The 19,052-nt window shown below is 47.7% G+C and overlaps 9 protein-coding genes across 9 annotated transcripts; 6 read left to right on the top strand and 3 right to left on the bottom strand.

Annotated features, from left to right (window-relative positions):
* Window positions 1–166: 166 nt before the first annotated feature.
* On the top strand, window positions 167–2,452 carry LAJ45_10633 (uncharacterized protein; the record flags this gene model as incomplete). The annotated part of the gene is made up of 1 exon (XM_046120151.1): window positions 167–2,452. The coding sequence occupies one exon, from the start codon at window positions 167–169 to the stop codon at window positions 2,450–2,452; it is 2,286 nt and encodes a 761-aa protein (XP_045966655.1).
* Window positions 2,453–3,059: 607 nt separating this feature from the next.
* Window positions 3,060–5,445, bottom strand: LAJ45_10632 (uncharacterized protein; the record flags this gene model as incomplete). The annotated part of the gene is made up of 5 exons (XM_046120150.1): window positions 3,060–3,473; window positions 3,526–4,042; window positions 4,095–4,303; window positions 4,357–5,314; window positions 5,384–5,445. The coding sequence occupies 5 exons, from the start codon at window positions 5,443–5,445 to the stop codon at window positions 3,060–3,062; spliced, it is 2,160 nt and encodes a 719-aa protein (XP_045966654.1).
* Window positions 5,446–6,219: 774 nt separating this feature from the next.
* Window positions 6,220–7,394, top strand: LAJ45_10631 (uncharacterized protein; the record flags this gene model as incomplete). The annotated part of the gene is made up of 6 exons (XM_046120149.1): window positions 6,220–6,276; window positions 6,327–6,456; window positions 6,509–6,628; window positions 6,691–6,915; window positions 6,973–7,058; window positions 7,137–7,394. The coding sequence occupies 6 exons, from the start codon at window positions 6,220–6,222 to the stop codon at window positions 7,392–7,394; spliced, it is 876 nt and encodes a 291-aa protein (XP_045966653.1).
* Window positions 7,395–9,090: 1,696 nt separating this feature from the next.
* Window positions 9,091–9,647, bottom strand: LAJ45_10630 (uncharacterized protein; the record flags this gene model as incomplete). Its single annotated transcript, XM_046120148.1, has 4 exons — window positions 9,091–9,186; window positions 9,266–9,364; window positions 9,443–9,549; window positions 9,644–9,647. 4 exons carry the CDS (start codon window positions 9,645–9,647, stop codon window positions 9,091–9,093), a joined length of 306 nt encoding a protein of 101 aa, XP_045966652.1.
* Window positions 9,648–9,877: 230 nt separating this feature from the next.
* On the bottom strand, window positions 9,878–10,953 carry LAJ45_10629 (uncharacterized protein; the record flags this gene model as incomplete). Its single annotated transcript, XM_046120147.1, has 5 exons — window positions 9,901–9,908; window positions 9,974–10,010; window positions 10,229–10,340; window positions 10,419–10,420; window positions 10,768–10,953. The coding sequence occupies 5 exons, from the start codon at window positions 10,951–10,953 to the stop codon at window positions 9,901–9,903; spliced, it is 345 nt and encodes a 114-aa protein (XP_045966651.1).
* On the top strand, window positions 10,095–11,104 carry LAJ45_10628 (uncharacterized protein; the record flags this gene model as incomplete). The annotated part of the gene is made up of 2 exons (XM_046120146.1): window positions 10,509–10,591; window positions 10,648–11,104. The coding sequence occupies 2 exons, from the start codon at window positions 10,509–10,511 to the stop codon at window positions 11,102–11,104; spliced, it is 540 nt and encodes a 179-aa protein (XP_045966650.1).
* A 160-nt stretch (window positions 11,105–11,264) lies between these two features.
* LAJ45_10627 (uncharacterized protein) lies at window positions 11,265–11,948 on the top strand (the record flags this gene model as incomplete). The annotated part of the gene is made up of 1 exon (XM_046120145.1): window positions 11,265–11,948. The coding sequence occupies one exon, from the start codon at window positions 11,265–11,267 to the stop codon at window positions 11,946–11,948; it is 684 nt and encodes a 227-aa protein (XP_045966649.1).
* Window positions 11,949–12,197: 249 nt separating this feature from the next.
* LAJ45_10626 (uncharacterized protein) lies at window positions 12,198–12,584 on the top strand (the record flags this gene model as incomplete). Its single annotated transcript, XM_046120144.1, has 1 exon — window positions 12,198–12,584. One exon carries the CDS (start codon window positions 12,198–12,200, stop codon window positions 12,582–12,584), a length of 387 nt encoding a protein of 128 aa, XP_045966648.1.
* A 39-nt stretch (window positions 12,585–12,623) lies between these two features.
* Window positions 12,624–12,971, top strand: LAJ45_10625 (uncharacterized protein; the record flags this gene model as incomplete). The annotated part of the gene is made up of 1 exon (XM_046120143.1): window positions 12,624–12,971. One exon carries the CDS (start codon window positions 12,624–12,626, stop codon window positions 12,969–12,971), a length of 348 nt encoding a protein of 115 aa, XP_045966647.1.
* Between the last annotated feature and the right edge of the window lie 6,081 nt (window positions 12,972–19,052).

Below are 19,052 nucleotides of genomic sequence, written 5' to 3'. Positions count from 1 at the left end.
AAAATCTCGTTGCCAAGCAAAAAAAAAGTTCCACTCCCAAGCACCAGCAACAAGAACTACAACTATCACTCGTTCACCAACCAACCCAAAACCCACAACCTCCCCTCCCCTCCCAAAATCACAACCCCTCCATTCACTCCCTCCCCCACACAGAAACACATAAACAATGGGCAAGGGTCGTTCAAAGCTAAAGCAAGGCCCCCCCGGCGCGCTCGACGAGTCCCTCATCTCGTCGCTCAAGCCCGGCATCAAGCGCAAAGCCAGCACCGCCGCCGACAACGACGGCGGCAGCGAGGGCCCCACATCAATTGGCAAGAAGGCCCGCCAGGAGGAGCAGCAGAAGGCCAAGAAGCGCAAGGAAGACGACTTCCGAAAGACCAAAGCCGCAGCGACGAAAAAGGAAAGGGCGACAAAGGACAAGGACCAGAAGAAGAAGAAGTCGGTGGCCGGTAAGGTTGTGAGTTCAAAACCTTCAAAGAAGGCTGCAGAGCCCAGCAACAAGAAGAAGGACCTGTTTGATGATGTGGACGAGATCAATGACGCAATTGCTGCTGCGGAGGAGGACGAGGAGGAAGATGGTGAGGAGGGACCTGGCCCCGTCTCGCTCAACGATGACTTTTTGGCGAGTGGGGACTCGGAGTCCGAGGACGATGTCTACGATTCCGAGGAAGACCAAGGACCAAAACCAATCTTTTCTGATGACGAAGACGACTCAGAGGGAGAGGAGAGGCTGACGGCCGCCAACATTGAGGGACTCTCACGGAAGCTCGATATGCAGCTCGCCGAGGAGGCCGCCGAGGCCCAAGCTGAGCTCGAGGAGGCGGCCATGCAGACCAACATTGCCCACGACAAGCCGAGGATTCTCGGGGACGCCGGAGAGGACGAGGATGAAGACATGACTACCGCTCCCCCAGACATTGCCCTTCTCCGCACCCGCATAAACGACACCGTCCGCGTGCTCGAGGACTTCTCAAAGCTGGCTGAGGAGGGACGCTCGCGCGTCGACTACACTGAACAGATCATTAAGGACATCTGCGAGTACTATGGCTACTCGCCATTCCTCGCAGAAAAGCTCTTCAACCTCTTCTCCCCGTCCGAGGCATTCTCCTTCTTCGAAGCCAACGAGAAGGCGCGCCCCCTCGTCATCCGTACAAACACCCTCAAGACCGCCCGCCGCGAGCTCGCCCAGGCACTCATCAACCGCGGCGTCACCCTCGAGCCCGTCGGCAAATGGTCCAAAGTCGGTCTCCAAGTCTTCGAATCCCAAGTCCCCCTTGGTGCAACCCCCGAGTACCTTGCAGGCCACTACATCCTCCAAGCTGCCTCCTCCTTCCTCCCCGTCATGGCCCTGGCCCCCCAGGAGAACGAGCGCATTCTCGACATGGCCGCCGCCCCCGGCGGTAAGACAACCTACATCTCCGCGCTCATGAAGAACACAGGCTGCGTCGTCGCCAACGACGCCAACCGCGCACGTTCCAAGGGTCTAATCGGAAACATCCACCGCATGGGCGTCAAAAACACCATCGTGTGCAACTACGACGCCCTCGAGTTCCCCCGTGTCATGGGCGGCTTCGACCGCATCCTCCTCGACGCGCCCTGCTCCGGTACAGGCGTCATCAGCAAGGACCCCAGCGTCAAGACCAACAAGACGGAGCGCGACTTCCTCGCCCTCCCGCACCTGCAGAAGCGCCTGCTGCTTGCCGCAATCGACTCGGTCAGCCACAGCTCCGCGACCGGCGGCTACATCGTCTACTCCACCTGCTCGGTCACCGTCGAGGAGAACGAGGGCGTCGTCGAGTATGCGCTGCGTAAGCGGCCTAATGTGCGCCTTGTTGAGACAGGGCTGACGTTTGGCCGTGAGGGCTTCACGTCGTTCCGGGGGAAGAGGTTTAATGAGAAGATGAAGTTTACGAGGCGATACTACCCGCATATGTACAACGTTGATGGCTTCTTTGTCGCAAAGTTTAAAAAGATTGCGCCGACGCCGAAGGCGGATGCGGAGAAGGAGAAGGAGGATGATGACGAGGAGATGGTGGATGCGGTGGAGGAGGAGGATAATGTGCCCTTTGGCGGCTTTGACGATGAGGCCGATAAGGAGCTGTTGGAGAAGGCGGAGATCAGGATGAGGAAGAAGAAGGGTCTCGGAAACGGCGTCAAGAAGAACGGAGTGAATGGTAACGCTGCTGCCGCTGTCCCTGCCGCAGTCCCTGCCGCAGAGGAGGAGGTCGAGAAGAAGGTTGAGGAATTAAAGATTGCGGAGGAAGCAAAAGCCGAGGAGGAGCCCAGTAAGGAGGTCAATACCCCGAAGAAGAAGGATACAAAAAAGGGAAAGGAGACCAGCCAGGAAACCGAGAAGCCAGTAGTCCCCGCAACAGAGACAGCCCCAGCAGAGGTGAAGGAGAAGAAGTCAGCTACAAAGAAGTTACACAAAGGCAAGAGGGGTGGGAAATAACTATAACTACATAGACTAGCCTCGCTGCATCTGTCCACATAAAACTTACCTTATTGTACTATTCATATAATAGCAATTGCTCTCTCTGTCTCTATACTGTTTTTTCTCTCTTTCTTTCCTGTTCTATTCTCGGTTTTGTTTAAGGTGGATTAGCTTTTAAGTTTTACTTTACGGGCTGGATAAAAAAAGTTTTCTCTCTTTCTTCCTTTTCTTTTTGTGTGTGGGTGCGGGTTTATTGTGTAGATAGATTGATGAGCTATGTGCATGTACGAGCCCGGTTAGTTGTATAAATACTCCTTACTTAGGATCCGTGTTCTTTTTTTTTATGCTACCGTGTTATGCCGCCGGCCACTGGTAGTGGTTTTGATAACAATCTTGGCGGAGAGGGTTGATCATTGACCCAGGCGAATACTAGGGCCATATATGTGGTTTAGAACAGTCCCTCCTACCGGGATAAGTGACAAATAAATTTTGATCGTGCCGTTATTAGTTATTCGCATTTGGATCTAACTATGTACTCAAAAACACCAAAAGACTTGAAGCACTAAAAGGCTTAAGTAAAATCGACTAAATACACGAAACGAGAAGAGAAGGTCAAGGAAAAGTTCTAAACATCCGCTAAAGAACTCCTCCAGATGGCTACCGCCATATCCACAACCTTCTTCATCTCGTCCACATCATGGACCCTAACAATGTCAGCCCCGCCGCACACACACGCAGCCACAGCACCCGCTGTCCCCCATTGCCGCTCTCCCGCCATCTCGACGCCCGTGATCGTCCCCACAAACCTCTTCCTACTCGGCCCCAACAGCCACGGCATCCCATTCAGGTCCCCACCCCACCTCGTCAGCTGCCCCAAGTTCCGGATCACCTCGAGGTTTCCAGCCATGGTCTTTGCGAACCCCAGGCCCGGATCAAGGACGATGTTCCACCTCCTGATACCAGCCTCCTCGGCGGCCCGGACGCGCTCAGCAAGCTCTGACGCAATAGTTGCGATCACGCCGTCGGGATAGGACGTGTGCTGATTCATTGTCACCGGGCGTGCCGCGCATGTGCATGATGCAGATGGGCACGCCAAGCTGCGCAACAGTCGCAAACATGTCTGGGTCAAGACGGCCCGATGAGATGTCGTTGATGATGTCAGCACCTGCTTCTACGGCCGCCTTGGCGACGGAGGCACGGTATGTGTCGATGCTGATCGGGACGGTGATGCCTGCGGCACGGATTGCCTTGATGGCTGGGATCACGCGGCGGATCTCCTCGTCGGCGCCGACGTCCTGTGCGTCTGGGCGGGTGGATTGGCCGCCGATGTCGATAATGGAGGCACCGGAGGCGATAAAAGCGTTGGTGGTTGAGATGAGGGATGAGTGGAGATGCTTGCCGCCATCGGAGAAGGAGTCGGGGGTGAGGTTGAGGACGGCCATGAGAAGGGTGGGGCGGTGGGGATTTGAGGGGTCGAGGGGAGGCAGGTGAGGTGAGAGAGACATAAAGGTGCGGAGTGGGGGGGTGTTGAGCGGCGTGGGGGGCAGCGCGGAGAGATGGTGCTTGAATGCCGTGGAAGTTAGGGGGTGGGCCCGCTCGGGAGCGATGCTATACAGTTGATATAAGTATTTATATATGAATAGCTTTAGGTGGAGCTTACTCGCAGAGGGGACGGAGAACGAATTCTCGTTCCAACATGGCTGCATGTGGAATTTTCAGGTCCTCGGTATTGAGCGTCAGATCATCGTATAGAAGAATGTCTAGATCGATTGAGCGTGGTCCTTTTTCGACGACCTTTACTCTGCCTAGGGTATCTTCGATCTCTTTAATTGTCTTTAGTAGATCATGAGGAGATAGAGTAGTTTCTACCTATAGTATTCTTAGTTGTAAATTCAAAAAAAATCATCGCATGGGACCATTACCTGGATCACCCCATTCAGAAATGTTGCCTGATCTAGAACATACATAGGCGCACTCTGATAAAGATTGCTTGTTCTTTTGACAGTAATCCCTCTCTTCTCAAGTTCGACTAACGAGTCCTTAACAGCTTTAAAGCGGTCGCCGACGTTACTTCCTATGGCGAGAAAAACATCGTGTTTGCCTTCACCAGCGCTAGAGCATTCCTCGAGGTTAAAGAAAGATCTCTCTCTTGTGATCTCGACACCGGGACACTCGGCGAAGGTCAAGGCGCTAGGCTTCTCGGCTTGGACCGTAATCTTCGATACACCACATTTGACGCAGGCCTCGCGGGCGATTGCTGTGACAAAGGCCTCGACTGTCTTGTAATCCGAAGCCTCAATGTGCTCAGTAATATGCTGCGCAACAGTACGGAAGTCGTAACAAGGGTCAAACTTTCCGGTCTGGGTTTCTCCAACGGCCAATTGTTCTGACTCAAGATTGGCTGATTTCTTGGACTCGTTTGGTTTGTGCATTGTCAAGTTAATTGTTACATTTTGCTTCTCAAGTCGTTCGTAAGAGTTGACGCCGATGATTGTAACAAGCCTCAGGTTCTTTACAAAGACCTTATCCTCGCCTTCTACAACCACCGAGCCATCTGCCTCTTTTTTGCGCGTTATTGAAATCCCGGCCGCATCAGCCCTGAGAAGTGCTCTAGGCTTCTCCACTACAACCTTGACCCACTCTCCGTTCAGCACTGGGCTCAATGCTAGTCGAGCAACCTTCTCGACGAGGTGTTCAAGGGAGTGAAAGTTGTTGTCCTCCACGAGGGCCGAAACGGATTTTGCAACGGTCCCGTAGTTGATGCTGTATGGTAAATGGTCTGTTGACCCAGCAAGCGCAACTGAGCTCTTAAGCCATATGGAGAGTAGGATAGGTTGTGGTCGAGGGCGTTTCCAAAAGTCAACCCCGGTAGTCGCTTTTCTTTAACTGTCAGATTTTTCCAAGAAGGTATCCCCCCACCCCTATAAAACCTGATGATCATAAACCTACAAGTTCAAAGAGCGGACAAAGATCAAGTCATTCCCTTCCTCTGAAGAGGGAGCTTCGCGCATAGTTACAGAGTAATTCCGACTTCTCTCGTGCTGCAGCTGCTTTGGGAATAGGCGAGTGGGTGGTTGGAGGCGTAGTTGGGCCACTGAAGCGGGTCGTAGAAATATATGTCGGTGAGATGCGAGAGCAGGTCTCAAACGATATCGTAATGTGGAGAGCATTTGGAGGGGGTTTTTTTAACCCCTGGATGCTCAGTTTGTCTTGAGTGCGGGGTATCATGTGATCAGTGGGGATCATGAGCTAGCCTTATCTACAACCCTAGCCTTTGCGGAAGAAGAAAAGCAGGTACACATCTGTCAGTAATAAATATATGAACTGATTCCGAGACTTGGCTGCCATCCAGAAATTCGAAATTAAGCCCCCAGAGATTTTGCCGGCAAAACAGCCTCAGGCAAAACAGTTACTTTTCTACTTAAAATGCGAACCTCCTTATACTAGTAGTAATGATAACGGTGATGGTGACCCAGGATATTCATCGAGGTAAGGCAGAGGAAGAGTTCTTGTGTAGGGTACCTACGCTCCTGATTCGTCTATAGGTATATACATGTAGATCTATGTAGACTTAACAATCAGTGACGGTTAACAAGAACATTCCGACATGTCTTTTACCAAACGCTGAATTTAAACTCCGAAGCTTTACTTCTAGCTAGACAGACTTATCTACCAGAGTGATAACTTATGATGATCCTTTGTGATTAGATCGATCAGATAAGAGATAAGAAGTGAAACGCTTGTCGTCATTTCGATTTTTGATCCGTCGAGATACCGGCCACAAAATGCCTTCCCGTCGTTTATTTTCCACGATTGGAGCTCTAAGTCATGAGAATCCCTTGGTAATATAGTTTTTTTTCTCGTTGTACCTCTCGCTTGCTAATTGAAATAGGGACTTCCCAAATCTGGATCCTTTCCGCGTATGCAGAGAGGGCTTCCCACGAAAAGACATATCAAAGATGTTGACAAAGTGATCGCCGTATCTTCTGCAAAGGGCGGTGTTGGAAAGTCCACGGTCGCAGGTTTGAACCTAATCTGATATTCCCGACGTACGAGTGCTAATTCTAGTCTTAGTTAATCTTGCTCTTGCTCTTGCACGGCAAGGAAAGAGGACTGGAATTCTCGACACTGACATTTTTGGACCTTCGATCCCCAGACTTTTGAACTTATCCGGCGAGCCTCGTCTCTCTCAAAGTACATAATTCACTCCTTTACCACCTACAGGACGAATTGCGGAAGTTGATCTAGGAAGGTAGACAACCAGTTGATTCCAATGAGTAACTACGGCATCAAATCCATGTCCATGGGATACCTGGTAGGCGAAGAGGCACCAGTAGTTTGGCGTGGTTTGATGGTCATGAAGGCTTTACAACAGCTCCTCCATGAGGTCGAGTGGGGCGGCCTAGATGTGTTGGTTTTAGATTTGCCTCCAGGAACCGGCGACACTCAACTCACAATAACCCAACAGATTATACTCGACGGTGGGTGCACTTACACCACTATAACTTCGATGATGGGTTGGAGCTGACGCCCTCTAGGTGCCGTTATTGTGTCCACACCCCAGGATATTGCTTTGATCGACGCCGTCAAAGGAATTAATATGTTTAAGAAAGTCGACGTGCCGGTAAGTTTGGGGTCGATTGCCAAAACATCTACATTCTTGAATAATGAAACGTTGTCTAATTTTAATTGAGACTTATAGCTCCTTGGGATGGTTCAGAACATGAGTGTATTCACCTGCCCAAACTGCAGCCACTCAACACACATCTTTGGAGCAGATGGAGTTGCGCGAGAATGCGTAAAACATGGGATCGAGCTTTTGGGCGATGTACCACTCCATGCTTCCATCTGTCACGATGCTGATAAAGGAAAGCCTACGGTTGTCGCTGATCCAGACGGGATCTATGCGGCGGCGTTTTCGTCGATCGCATCGAAAGTAAACAAGAAACTATTCTCGTAAATATCATCAGCTAGTGATGGGGAAATACTGTTTGTGGTAGACGTATATTCTGTCAAGTTGATGCATTCATTGTGCATTGATACAATCTATCAAAGACAATGTTTCTTCTTACCTCTCTTATTTACAGTCCCTTTAATCGATTCTATCGAGACCCCTAAGCTTCGATTCAATTGAATCCGCTTGAAAAATGACACTGTATCGGGGGTATGCATCTTTTTCGACGCTGTATTAGAATTTTAGATTTCCTATCACGTTTTAAATACCGGATTCAATCATTTCAACTCTATCCCAATTTCGCCGGCGATTATTACCTCGGGGTGGGTGATAATTTCCAGGGTTCCTCGTTCCGGATACAATAAATGGTATCATTTAAGCTTGAATTGGCTGCTAGCTCGAGCTACTATGAACTGGGATTTACAGAATTTCTCTTCAGTAGTAGCACTAGAACGAGGTAGCATGGAACCCCCGGAGGACATGATGAGAGTGAATACACATACAATGTCTAGTTACCGCGAAGAAGACTTGGAGCCATACGTACTCTATTAAATGTGCTATATGTACATGCCATGGTTAGCCCGTCAATAATTTGGCTGAGGAACTTTAACCGAGTGATTATCGATGATTAAGATTCATCTCAAGATAGAGTACGGGCACGCGGACCAAACTGAGGTCTTGAACTTATAACTAATTATAAAATGTGTTAGTATTGTATGTATCTCCTCCACTCTAGATCTCCATCGTGGTCTATGTAACTTTAAGTTTGGAATTAGCCATGACTGCGCGAGATACTGCCGTATTGATAGGTAGCATTGATACCCGCACTACATAGCTCCACAACCATAGTCGCAACTCGATATGCCGGATTGCCAAGGTTTCGATAATTTCTAGTAAGTTAATTTACAGTAAGGAAATTCCCTAAGGATCTTGTATAGGACTGTAGGAGATCCTGAATTCTGTACATTTTAGGCTCACACGCGAGGTTTGGTGCTTGAGCTTGCCACGCATCGATCCAAATGCGGAGACAGAACCGAACTCATTGCCAGTGGTTTTTTCGAAAGTTCTTGCACCCTGATTGGTCGAGGGCGACAGGGGTTAGTTTAATAAAGCACAAACTGAATAGCAACTAGCGAACCCCAGAACTGATGAACAGGATGATATTGATTGTGGCATTAATTGGAGGTGCGTTGGAGGTGGTATAAGTGGAGATGGCATGAGTCGAGATACCTCACTATTAACTGAAAGAACTGAAATATCTACTAACTTAAATGGATCACTACCGGAGGAGGTGGGAAAATTACTGGTGGTAAACTACATGTACTCTGAGTGAGAAACTACCTACCTACTGAGTTGGCTATATCCTCAACGGTGGGAGCTGGCTACGGGTAGGGAGCTGGCTATGGTCAACGGTGGGACTCGGGAACTGGCTATTGGAGAGGTTCTCGGGTGGGAGAGTTTCTTGAGGAGGAGTATGGCCTCGTGGTCGCGAGGTGGGCCACTACTACTAGTAGTAGGTAAGGTACATGACTCTAAGCACCTATATATACATAGAAGAACGCACAACCTTAGCTTCATAACCCCACACTTCTCATTTCTCTCTCTATAGAGCTTTATGGATCCCTTCACGATAATAACCGGGGCCGGCGGGCTCCTCAGTACCTTGCAAGGCATCATCAATGAAGTAAAACCTTTCGTCGTGTCATGGAAGAACTGCCCCAAGGAGCTTATAGAGTTGCGAGACGAGCTTCAAGCTCTCGAAACACTCTTGAAGGACATAAAACCAATCGCGGACCGCCTACGTATTAGAAACAGTCATGACCGAAGTACCTGAAGCCTCCTCTCAAGCTTATCCTCTTAATACATTATGTAATTACTAACAATCTGACCCGAAGATGCAACACAGCCTGCAGCAGTGGTGAATCTGCTAAATCTCGCTGCCGAGATAAAAAAACTTCTCGAACCATACCAAGGTCCTGAAAATCTCAGTAAGATCTATAAAAAACCAGATAAAAAGCAACGGCTAGGATGGAAGAGCACGAAGGAAGACATACAGAGTTTGAAGGAACGGGTCGCAAGTTGCTTGAATGAACTCCAGCTGGCAATGGCGGCAGATACCAGGTAAGGAAATTTACGATTGATTTGGTGATTGAGGTTAACCCTGTTTTAACCATATTAGTTCTGGCGTTATGGACGTAATCGAAAAACTTGATATTATCAAGGATGAGAGGAATGCGGAAATTGATAGTATATACCCATTTAAAGTGAATGATGATAGGATATTAGAATAACAGATAATTGATAGGGAAAAGGCGCGACAAAATCTTAGAGTGGTTGTTCACTGGAGATCCCGGAAGGCGGCATAACGAGGTTCGAGGACGACTGGAGGAGAACACAGGGTGTTGGATTTATGAGACGGAACAGTTCAAGAGCTGGCGCGACAATAAGACACCTTGGTTGTTGTGTCAAGGCGACCGTTAGTTCTCCGTTCATTCTTTAGGCCCTATTTTTGTTAACGAACTGTAAATTTAGCTGGTGTTGGAAAAACGTTCATAATGTAAGTCACACGAATTTCAGACATTTACCTGTCAATGCCAATTTATGGCTGCGGTATATCTCCCTCTACATTTGTTGATAAGCTCTAGGTTAAATGTTGTCCATCATATATCGGAAGAATTTATGGGGGAAGATTTTGGCATTGCCTATATGTACCACAACTTTGGGGACAAAGGGACTCAAGATACAGCACAAATATTTGCCAGTATCCTACGCCAGCTCGGGGGACAGAAGGGAAAAATTTCTCCGGAAATAGAATCTCTATACAAAAGGCTTTCCCCCACCTTCAGCAAACCGAATATTCCAGAGCTGGTAAACGCTCTCGTAGCGGTTATGCAAGAGTTTTCCCGCGTGTGGTTGTTCTTTGGCGCTTTAGATGAATGTCTAGAGGAAAACCTGCGCGCAGTGTTGTCAAACCTGAAGAAGCATTTTAAGATACCAGAGGTTCAGATATTTGCCACTAGTAGGCCTTACCTCTCGGATGTCAAGAACGCATTTGCGGATCAGACAATTCTCGAAGTTTCGACGAGCACGAAAGATATCGAGACATTTGTGCAAAATCAGATGTCACATTTCCCGTTCGAGGACCCAGATGAGAGCCCCAAATCCGAAATCATAGATAAAGTTATTGAAGAGTCCAGGAGCATGTAAGTTGGTGAAGGTTCTTATCTTTTGTTGACAATGGCTGATCTGATCGCCCTAGGTTTTTGCTAGAAAAATATCAGACCGATCACATCCTCAAGGGCCCCATAAGAAGGTTGAGGAAAAATAAGACAAATATATTCAACAGCATGCCCAAAACTGTTGATCAGTACTTTGAGACATCTTTGAAGAGGATAAATGAGAGTGCTGACTCCGACATGGCTTTAAACGCTTTGATGTGGATTTCAAACGCAACGCGCCCCCTGCATGTCGCCGAAGTAGGCGCGGCATTAGCTTTTAAAGGAGTTTCTATTCTAGATGCATATGATGCAGAAGATGTAGAAAATGCTTGCGTCGGTCTAGTCATTGTTGACAGGAAGAGTAATTTTTGCCGCTTGGCCCATCAGACAGTTCAAGAGTATCTGATAACCAAACCGGATTGGACGAAGAATGCGAACTTTCTCATTGCAGAAACGACTTTGAAATATATCACCGGGTTTAAAGTCGATTGTTTCTAGGACGAGAGTTCACTTAAGATTCATCTTGAGAGGAACATACTATACGAATATGCCGCTAGAAACTGGGGAGTCCACATGAAAGGTTGCGATGAAGAGCAAAACTTAACTCTCACCCCAATTCTTGATGCCTTCTTTAAAACAAAGAGCAATGGAACCAGCAATGCAAGTGCATGCTTGGGTCACGGGGCGACTTATTGAAGCTACTGAGAGCCACTTCGGGCCTTTGCATACGGCGGCATTTTGGGGATTATCACTATTTACCCAGACGATACTCCCAGGAAACAAATACCTAAATTCAAACGATTGGATATACTGCCGAGCGCCACTTTCCTATGCGGCGGAGAGAGGGCATGAAGCTGTGGTCAAACTACTACTTGATGCAGCGGAGAGAGGGCATGAAGCTGTGGTCAAACTCCTACTTGATGCGGAGGGGATTAGTGTGGACGTAAAGAGTATTGGTGGACGGACGTCACTCTCTTATGCAACAGAGAAGGGAGAAGAAGCTGTTGTAAAGCTCTTACTTCCTACTGATGGGGTTGAAGTAAACGTGGGGGATATCAATAGACAAACACCACTCATCTGTACAGCAATGAACGGGAACAAAGCTGCGGTCAAGCTTCTTCTTGCTGATAAGAGAGTTGATGTCAATCAAAAGGGCCTTGAGGAATTGACAGCACTGTCATGGGCAGCAGCAATGGGGCACGAAGCCGTAGTCCAGCTCCTACTTGCTGCCGAGGGAATTAATGTGGAATCGAGGAGTGCCGAGCCGGACAGCACTCTCCTGGGCACCAGGGATGGGGCACGAAGTTGTGGTGATGCTCTTACTTATTGTAGAGGGAATTGATGTGAACACGAAGAGTAGCGATGGCCGGACACCATTCGCCTATGCAGCAACGAAGGGGCACGAAGATATACTTAAGCTCCTATCTACTATTAAGGGAGTTGATGTGAAAGCGAAGAAAATCAATGGCCAGGCAGAACTCTTCTGGGCAATATCAATGGAGCAAGAATCTGAGGTCAACTTGATACTTGTGGGGTTGATGTTAATCATAAGGACGCTAATAGCCAGACACCACTCTCTCAGGCAGCATAGATGGGGAACGAAGCTATAGTCAAGCTCCTGCTTGCTGCTGAGGGAATTGATGTGAACACGAAGGACATTGATGGCCGGACGCCATTGTCCTGGACAGCAACAAACGGGCACGAAGCTGTGGTCAAACTCTTACTTGCTGCTGAGGGAATTGATTTGAACACGAAGAGTGCTGATGGCCAGGCAGCATTCTCCTATGCAGCAGGGAGCGGAGGAGTAACCGTGGTCAAGCTACTACTTGCTACCGATGTAGTTGATGTGAATACGAGGGATAATAAATGTGGCCAGACACCACTCTTCTGGGTAGCATTGATGGGGCAAGGGGCTGTTGTCAAGCTTCTTCTTGCTGACAAGAGAATTGATGTGAACATGAAGAGTGCCGATGGCTAGACTCCACTCTCCTAGGTAGCATTGATGGGGAAAGCCGATATGGCCGAGCTCCTACTTACTACTGAGGGAGTTGATATAAACACGAAAGACAATGAATATGGCCGAACACCACTGTCCTATGCAGCAGAGTACGCGTACGAAGCTGTGGTAGGGCTCCTACTTTCTAGAGATGGAGTTGATGTGAATGCGAAGGGCAATAAAAATGATCGGACACCACTCATCTATGCAGCAATGAACGGGCACGAAGCTGTTGTCAAACTCTTACTTGCCACCGAGGCAGTTGATGTGAACACGAAGGACAGAAAATATGGCCTGACGCCACTCTCCTATGCAGCAGCGAAGGGGCACGAAGATGCGGTCAAGCTTCTGATTTATTTTTTTGTTTAATTCTTCAAGCTTCTGATTGAAGCACGGGCCGATGTGAACATCAAGAGCGATGATGGCCGAACACCTCTTTTATGGGCAGCAATAAAGGGTAGAAGGCGGAATGTGGAGCTCTTGGTCGAAGTAGATAAAGTGGACCTAAATATCGATACTACGTTATGGTCCAAGACATCATCCCCAGATCCAGAGATTATGCAAATTATCCAAGCCGCCAAAGAAAAGCGGTGCTCATCATCTAAAGTTCCGGCAAAGGAACTTATCAGAAACGAATTCCTTATAGAGGCTGCTGTGGCGTCTCCCCCGGCCCTTCCATCTCAGCAGAACCCTGCATCTCCCTCTACCATATACCTTAGCAGTTTTAGAGGAAGAAATATCTTTCTGGCGTTCTGGGTTATTTCCTGTTTTCCAGTTTTATGCTATTTTCTTTTATAGAAGTTTGCGGGTTTGTTTAATCATGTTTGCATGATCTAGTTCTCATACTAAAGACTCTTAATTGACATTTCTGTGTAAACGTTTTTCAAGCTTTTCATGTTATTTATTACAATTCTCCCAATTATCCTCCAGGCTAGGCTTAATGAATCTCTTCGTCTCGATCTCTTTGATTAGTTTCTATCGGTCGTTTAGCAAGATTTCTTATTAAGCCGCCGCACTGGGTACAGAGAAACAATGGAATAAAATGATGTTTTTTTTCAGTAGCCATGAAATATGAGATCCGTGATCATTGAAAAGGGGAGTCCGTCGGAAGAAGTCTACATGTACCTAATAAATCAACCAACCAATCATAAAGGAAGCGAGTTCAAGAGATTGTAATTACTACTTGGCACGACACCCTAGGATCTGACCCTATCTCACAGGGCCCGCGGATAGTCGTATCCTGAACGTCAACCTGAATTGGTTTCTAGGAAGTGCCTCCTCGCAGCTACGCCGCAGCCCCACACGCCTGATCTGATTATAATTTTTAATGGAATATTGATATGTTATTCTGGGTTATGGTTGTTGGTCACATGCAGTAGCCAATCAGAGAGCGATATAAGCTCTTAACCACATACCCTTCACTTCATTTAGGGTATTCACTTCGTTTAGGGTTCATGAAGGAAGTAATGGTCGATCGAGTGATATTGGGTGATCAAATATCAAATCATGCACAATCCCCACCCACCCCCAACAAACGTCACACATCATAATTTAAAGACAAATTCCCATGGAAAGAAATCTCAAGACTCTTTATCTAATAATACTCAACCCGTAGACAAATTTCTTTTTTCTTTTGGGGGGGGTTACTTACATATCTGCATATCTCTTCAATCCGTAACATGTATATCCCACCATTGCCACCAACACTGATCTCGGATCCATATCAATTACTCAACGCCAAACTGCTGTTACATACACGCTACAATGACGCCGCTCGGAGGATATTACGCGAGATCGAGACTGCGTCTCTCTCGCACTTATCCCTCTTCAGCGGCCGGTTCGGCCTTCGGCGATACAGTCATAGTTATATAGATAGCGCTCGCCGTTGATCCTCGGACCAGAAAGAGGGGAGCAGGGAAGTGGGCTGTACATACCGCATCAGCAATTAATGGTTGGTATATATCCAAGATAAACAAAAAACTAAATTAACCCCACTCTTCCACAGATTCACCGTGCGATTGCTATGCCCACATCATTCGAGCCTTCCGGCCACTCCAGACTCGAATACTCTGTGGCAGGCTACTGTGGAGGGAGTACTTTCAGTATGTAGCAGTATGTTTCCATTGAAGAAAGGGTTCACAGAGAACAATACCAGAAGAAGCAGTACCAGAAGTAAATTCGACAGCCCGTGTCGTGTGCTATTTTGTAAAAACCAAGACCCAGAAAGTAAGAGAGAAGAGCCTAGCTATGAAAACAGAATAGGTGGGCGAGTACATGTATGTAACTATGTAGTGAAATGCCGTCCCCAAATACAGTACTCCCCAATGTCCCAACCAACCCAGCCAACCCAGCCAAAAGAAATATGTATGCACCGCGAGCAGAAAACAGCAAGAGAGAAAGAAAAAACAAGAGAAAGACCCATCCAAAACGAAAAACACCAGACCCAATATCCCCATCCCAGTTTTTGTAAATACAGCCCACTCAACCTAGCCCACTCAACCTAGCCCAGTAACCCAGCCCCGTCCCTAAAGAAAAAAAAAGAGGAAAATACAGAGAAAAAATGTATTTAAAAGAATGGTAGTTAGCCCCCCCCCAACGCGAGTATGTATTTACAATTTCCCAGCGAGTAAAATGCTATTAAAAGGGATGCTGATATTTCCCACATCGTAGATGTAGGCGAGATAAAACTAAAGATAGTTAAGTCAGTAAGGGGTAAAATGAAAAATTTGTCGGAAGAGGCTGAGCACGCTTACCTCTGAATATAGCATTAAGACTTTTGAACCCCAAACTCCGAACCCCAAGTCGCGGTGCGCACACTAGTGCATCGTCACCTCAAAGAAATCCACCCGCCTTGTCGACATGATGTTGATTCTTTTAATTTCTGCCCAGACAAAATATTAATATAATCCCGTAAACACACACTCGAAATGACGAGCACTTACAAAAGTCAACAGTCAACTTCCTCAGCGCCTCCTGCCTCTTCAAAGGAAGTTCATGTTCACTTAGCCTCCTCTTTCCGCTGAAGACCTTCCTCCAAACATCTTTGACCCTGCCGCCCCAGGAGAAACCCTTGTTGCGCGCAACAATGACATCGGCCTCCTGCACAGCCTCAATCTCCTCATCAACAACCCAGACCCATTGCCTCGGTTGCTGTTGTTTTTGCTGCTGCTGTAGCTGCAACTTGCGTTGCGTAGCTTGACGGATGCGTTTGGCTTCGATGAGGTCGCGACGGTGGCGGGCGGCTTCAACGCGTCGCATTTCCTCTTGCCAGGGAACAATGTATTCCTCCTCTTGATGCGCGAGCTCACATTGGTGCTCTTGTTCACGTTCTTCTTCCTCTTCTTCCTCCTCCTCGTGGTGATGGTGATGGTGGTGGTGGTGGTTGGGGAAGTACGGGATCGGCTCGGGGTGAGCGTTAGGAAAGTGAGAGTCCCGTGCGTATAGGAGGAAGAAGCGGAGGAAGAGTTAGAAGTAGATGATGAGAACTTCATTTTGTTATCTTTAGTATTTGTGACGATGTTGGTTGTATTGGTAGTGGTAGTGGTACTTATTGCTGTTGTAGCAGTGGTGAGAGCAGGAGTGGTAGGAGGAGTAACGCCGGAATTAGTAGCGGAGCAGGCAGCACTGTCGCAGACGGGGCGGCCACCGGCACCTTTAAACGGCGGCGGAATTTCGAGGTGACAGGGGGTCGGCAAAAAAGCCAACGGAGCTCCAAGGATTGGACGGTGCGGATAATGTTGTGTTGGTTGTCTAATTACCAACGGTTTTCCCTGCTGATTGGATGACGAGCTGATGTCGACAGGGGAGGAGGCACCCACTACTGCAGGTGCAACCATGATGAATTTGATAGGTATGATGTGACTGGTTTTTTTGAAGGTTTCAAGGGGTGTGGTTATGTGGAGAATTCCAAAGAGGACTGGTCGGACCGTGTGTGGGAAAAAGAAAGAAAGGAAGATGGATGGATGTTGATGGATGATAGATAGAGGAGGAGGAGGACAGTGAATGGGTTGCAAGGTAGAGTGGGGTAGGTTATGCTCGAGATTAGAGATTCTCTGGTAGAGTTGCGCCGCGGTAGGGGGGAATTCTCACACACTCTCCCTCAGCTGGGAAGCGTGCCCACTCACACCCACCCGCACACCACGCCCGCCTGCACACACACACCACACAACACCACAAATCCATTCAACAGCAGCACCACACGCGCACCCACAATCTCGCAACAGGTGAGTACGTACCGTACCGTACCATACACATGCCTTCAACGTCTGTGCATGATCCTGGCAAATCTAACCGGCCCGCCGTTTCGACATCTCCATTTGTTACTTTCTATCCATCTTCAGCCGATCCTCTAAATTGTGTGAAAGAAACAAAGACGAAGCAAAAATAATTGGTCCTTCTGGCCTTCTTTCATGCCGCTGGTCGGATTGGGGCACAAATTCCTCACAGGCGGGCGCTCGGTAAAATTCGCTAGTCAGGCACACATTCTGCATACTACACCATTATAAGCTAGGACTTGCTTGAATGGTCAACGATTATTATTAGAGTCTTCTATTGGCTGCACAAAGCCAAATTCGAAGATTAGTACATGGAGTAGAGATTTACCCTAGGTAGAGGGTAGATAAGGTGGAGTACCTATGTACTCTATGTACCACCTCGATCTATGTACCTACTCTATGTACCTCTACTCTAGGGTACTCTAGAGTATTTAATCTGTCTGCTACATCATGTAAGTACATATAGTATTTTACTCTACTCTACCCTACGTAGGTGTATGTACCTACATGTACCTACTTCGCTGCCTACATGCACGCTCAGTCCTCTGACCAAAATATGTAGGTAATTGTGCTAAGGGGCTACCGATAAGTACACCCAAAACACGCAATGAAAATCTCCGGACGGACAGACGTCAATTCGCTTAGCCCTAAAGCGACCAAACACGAACAGTACACAGGCACGAGCCTCGATGAATCAATACGAGCGTTCATGTGTGTAATCAATTCCCCTTATAGAATGTTGAAAAGCAAAACCAGAGGATCAATGCCATCCAACACCGAAGAATTGAGCTCTGGCCGCTGTTGCGGGAGGGCTCCGAATGCTGAGACTGCGGGATAAACTCGGTTACTGAAATGACAACCACACTAGGCTAATTCAGGACGTTTCGACTTCTAGGAACAAAGATATGCTTTTTTTAAAAAAAAATTGTTGGATGGCTACCACCGCAGTTACACAGTACCTGAGAAGACAACAGGAGAACCTATGGGCCACAACTTGACGAACAAGTTGACCTACAGAATGGGTAGATGAATCGGTGCTATCAGACAAGCCTGAATTGGACAATAGTCCTCAAATCGCACAGCACAATGAAGTCAAGCGATGACAGAGAAGAGGTAAACAAGGTTATAAATCCCGTGTTGACACGTACGCAATGTCCCAGGTATGGTCCGGCCTACGAGGGTGACCGTCCTCTCAATGTACTGGTTCTCCGTCTTTTTGAATTATTGGGTGCTAGTCCCTTCTGTGCTACAGCTATCGGTAGTTCTCGTTCAAAAATCATGGGACAACGCAACCGCGAGTTGCTACGGGGGCTTGTCCCAGGATTTTTGACATGGAGTTATACCTATCGCTACCCCGCCATAAAAGCATGGATTCTGCCCATAGACAGGTTCGGCTACGCTGGGCAGTGGGCACGTTGTCGCCGTGCTACGTACACTAATCAAGTGAATATCAAGAGTTTTTTTCAGTTGGTCAATAGCGGCTACACATAGAATGAACCGGTGAAAGCTTACTCCAGCCAAGGATCCCGATGAAACGTCCTAAATCAAGCATATTCAAAAAAAATCCCGTGCACTATATGAAGGATGAACTCTAACCCCACACTGTTATACACGGGAATGTGAACGGGAGTGGGCGGGCCGCGTGGAGGTAGGTTGCAGCGAGTTGTGTGATATCACGGAAAGTAGGTGAAGAACAGTGGGAACGGATCTTAAACGGATCAAGTGGTACATCGGTAGCACGCATATTTTCAAGAGAGGTGGCCGGCCTGGATAATGACAGCACTGTTTACCCCTCATGATATCCCATCTATTCCTACATCTGTCTTCTTCACCTCTCTTCTAACGTTGTTAATCTCATTTTCAGGTCAATGGGTTTCAACGGGCAGTGGTTCAGGAACAAGAATAGGTGGGGGTCTATGTATCATCATGGGCTAATTCATACGATTTATATGGGCCTAGGCTGAAGGGGGGTGTTTACAAATGTTTGAGCCACGTCGAATTATAGGTATGCTATGCCGTCTATCGAATCCATAAGGTTAGCAACAAAAAGTACCCCTCTTTCTATTGTGACTAATAAAAACGGGCAACTTTGTGGTATCTTTCAAAACAATTACTTTTTAATTAGATAGGGCAAAGAGTCGAGGTGCCTGATATCAAACTACTTGGTTAGATGAAA

This window comes from Morchella importuna, assembly GCF_003444635.1.
Source record: "Morchella importuna strain M04M26 chromosome Unknown Morimp01GS048, whole genome shotgun sequence".
Classification (NCBI taxonomy): Eukaryota; Fungi; Ascomycota; class Pezizomycetes; order Pezizales; family Morchellaceae; genus Morchella; species Morchella importuna.
Note: the sequence above shows the minus strand (reverse complement) of the source record. Positions and strands in the feature narration are given on the sequence as shown.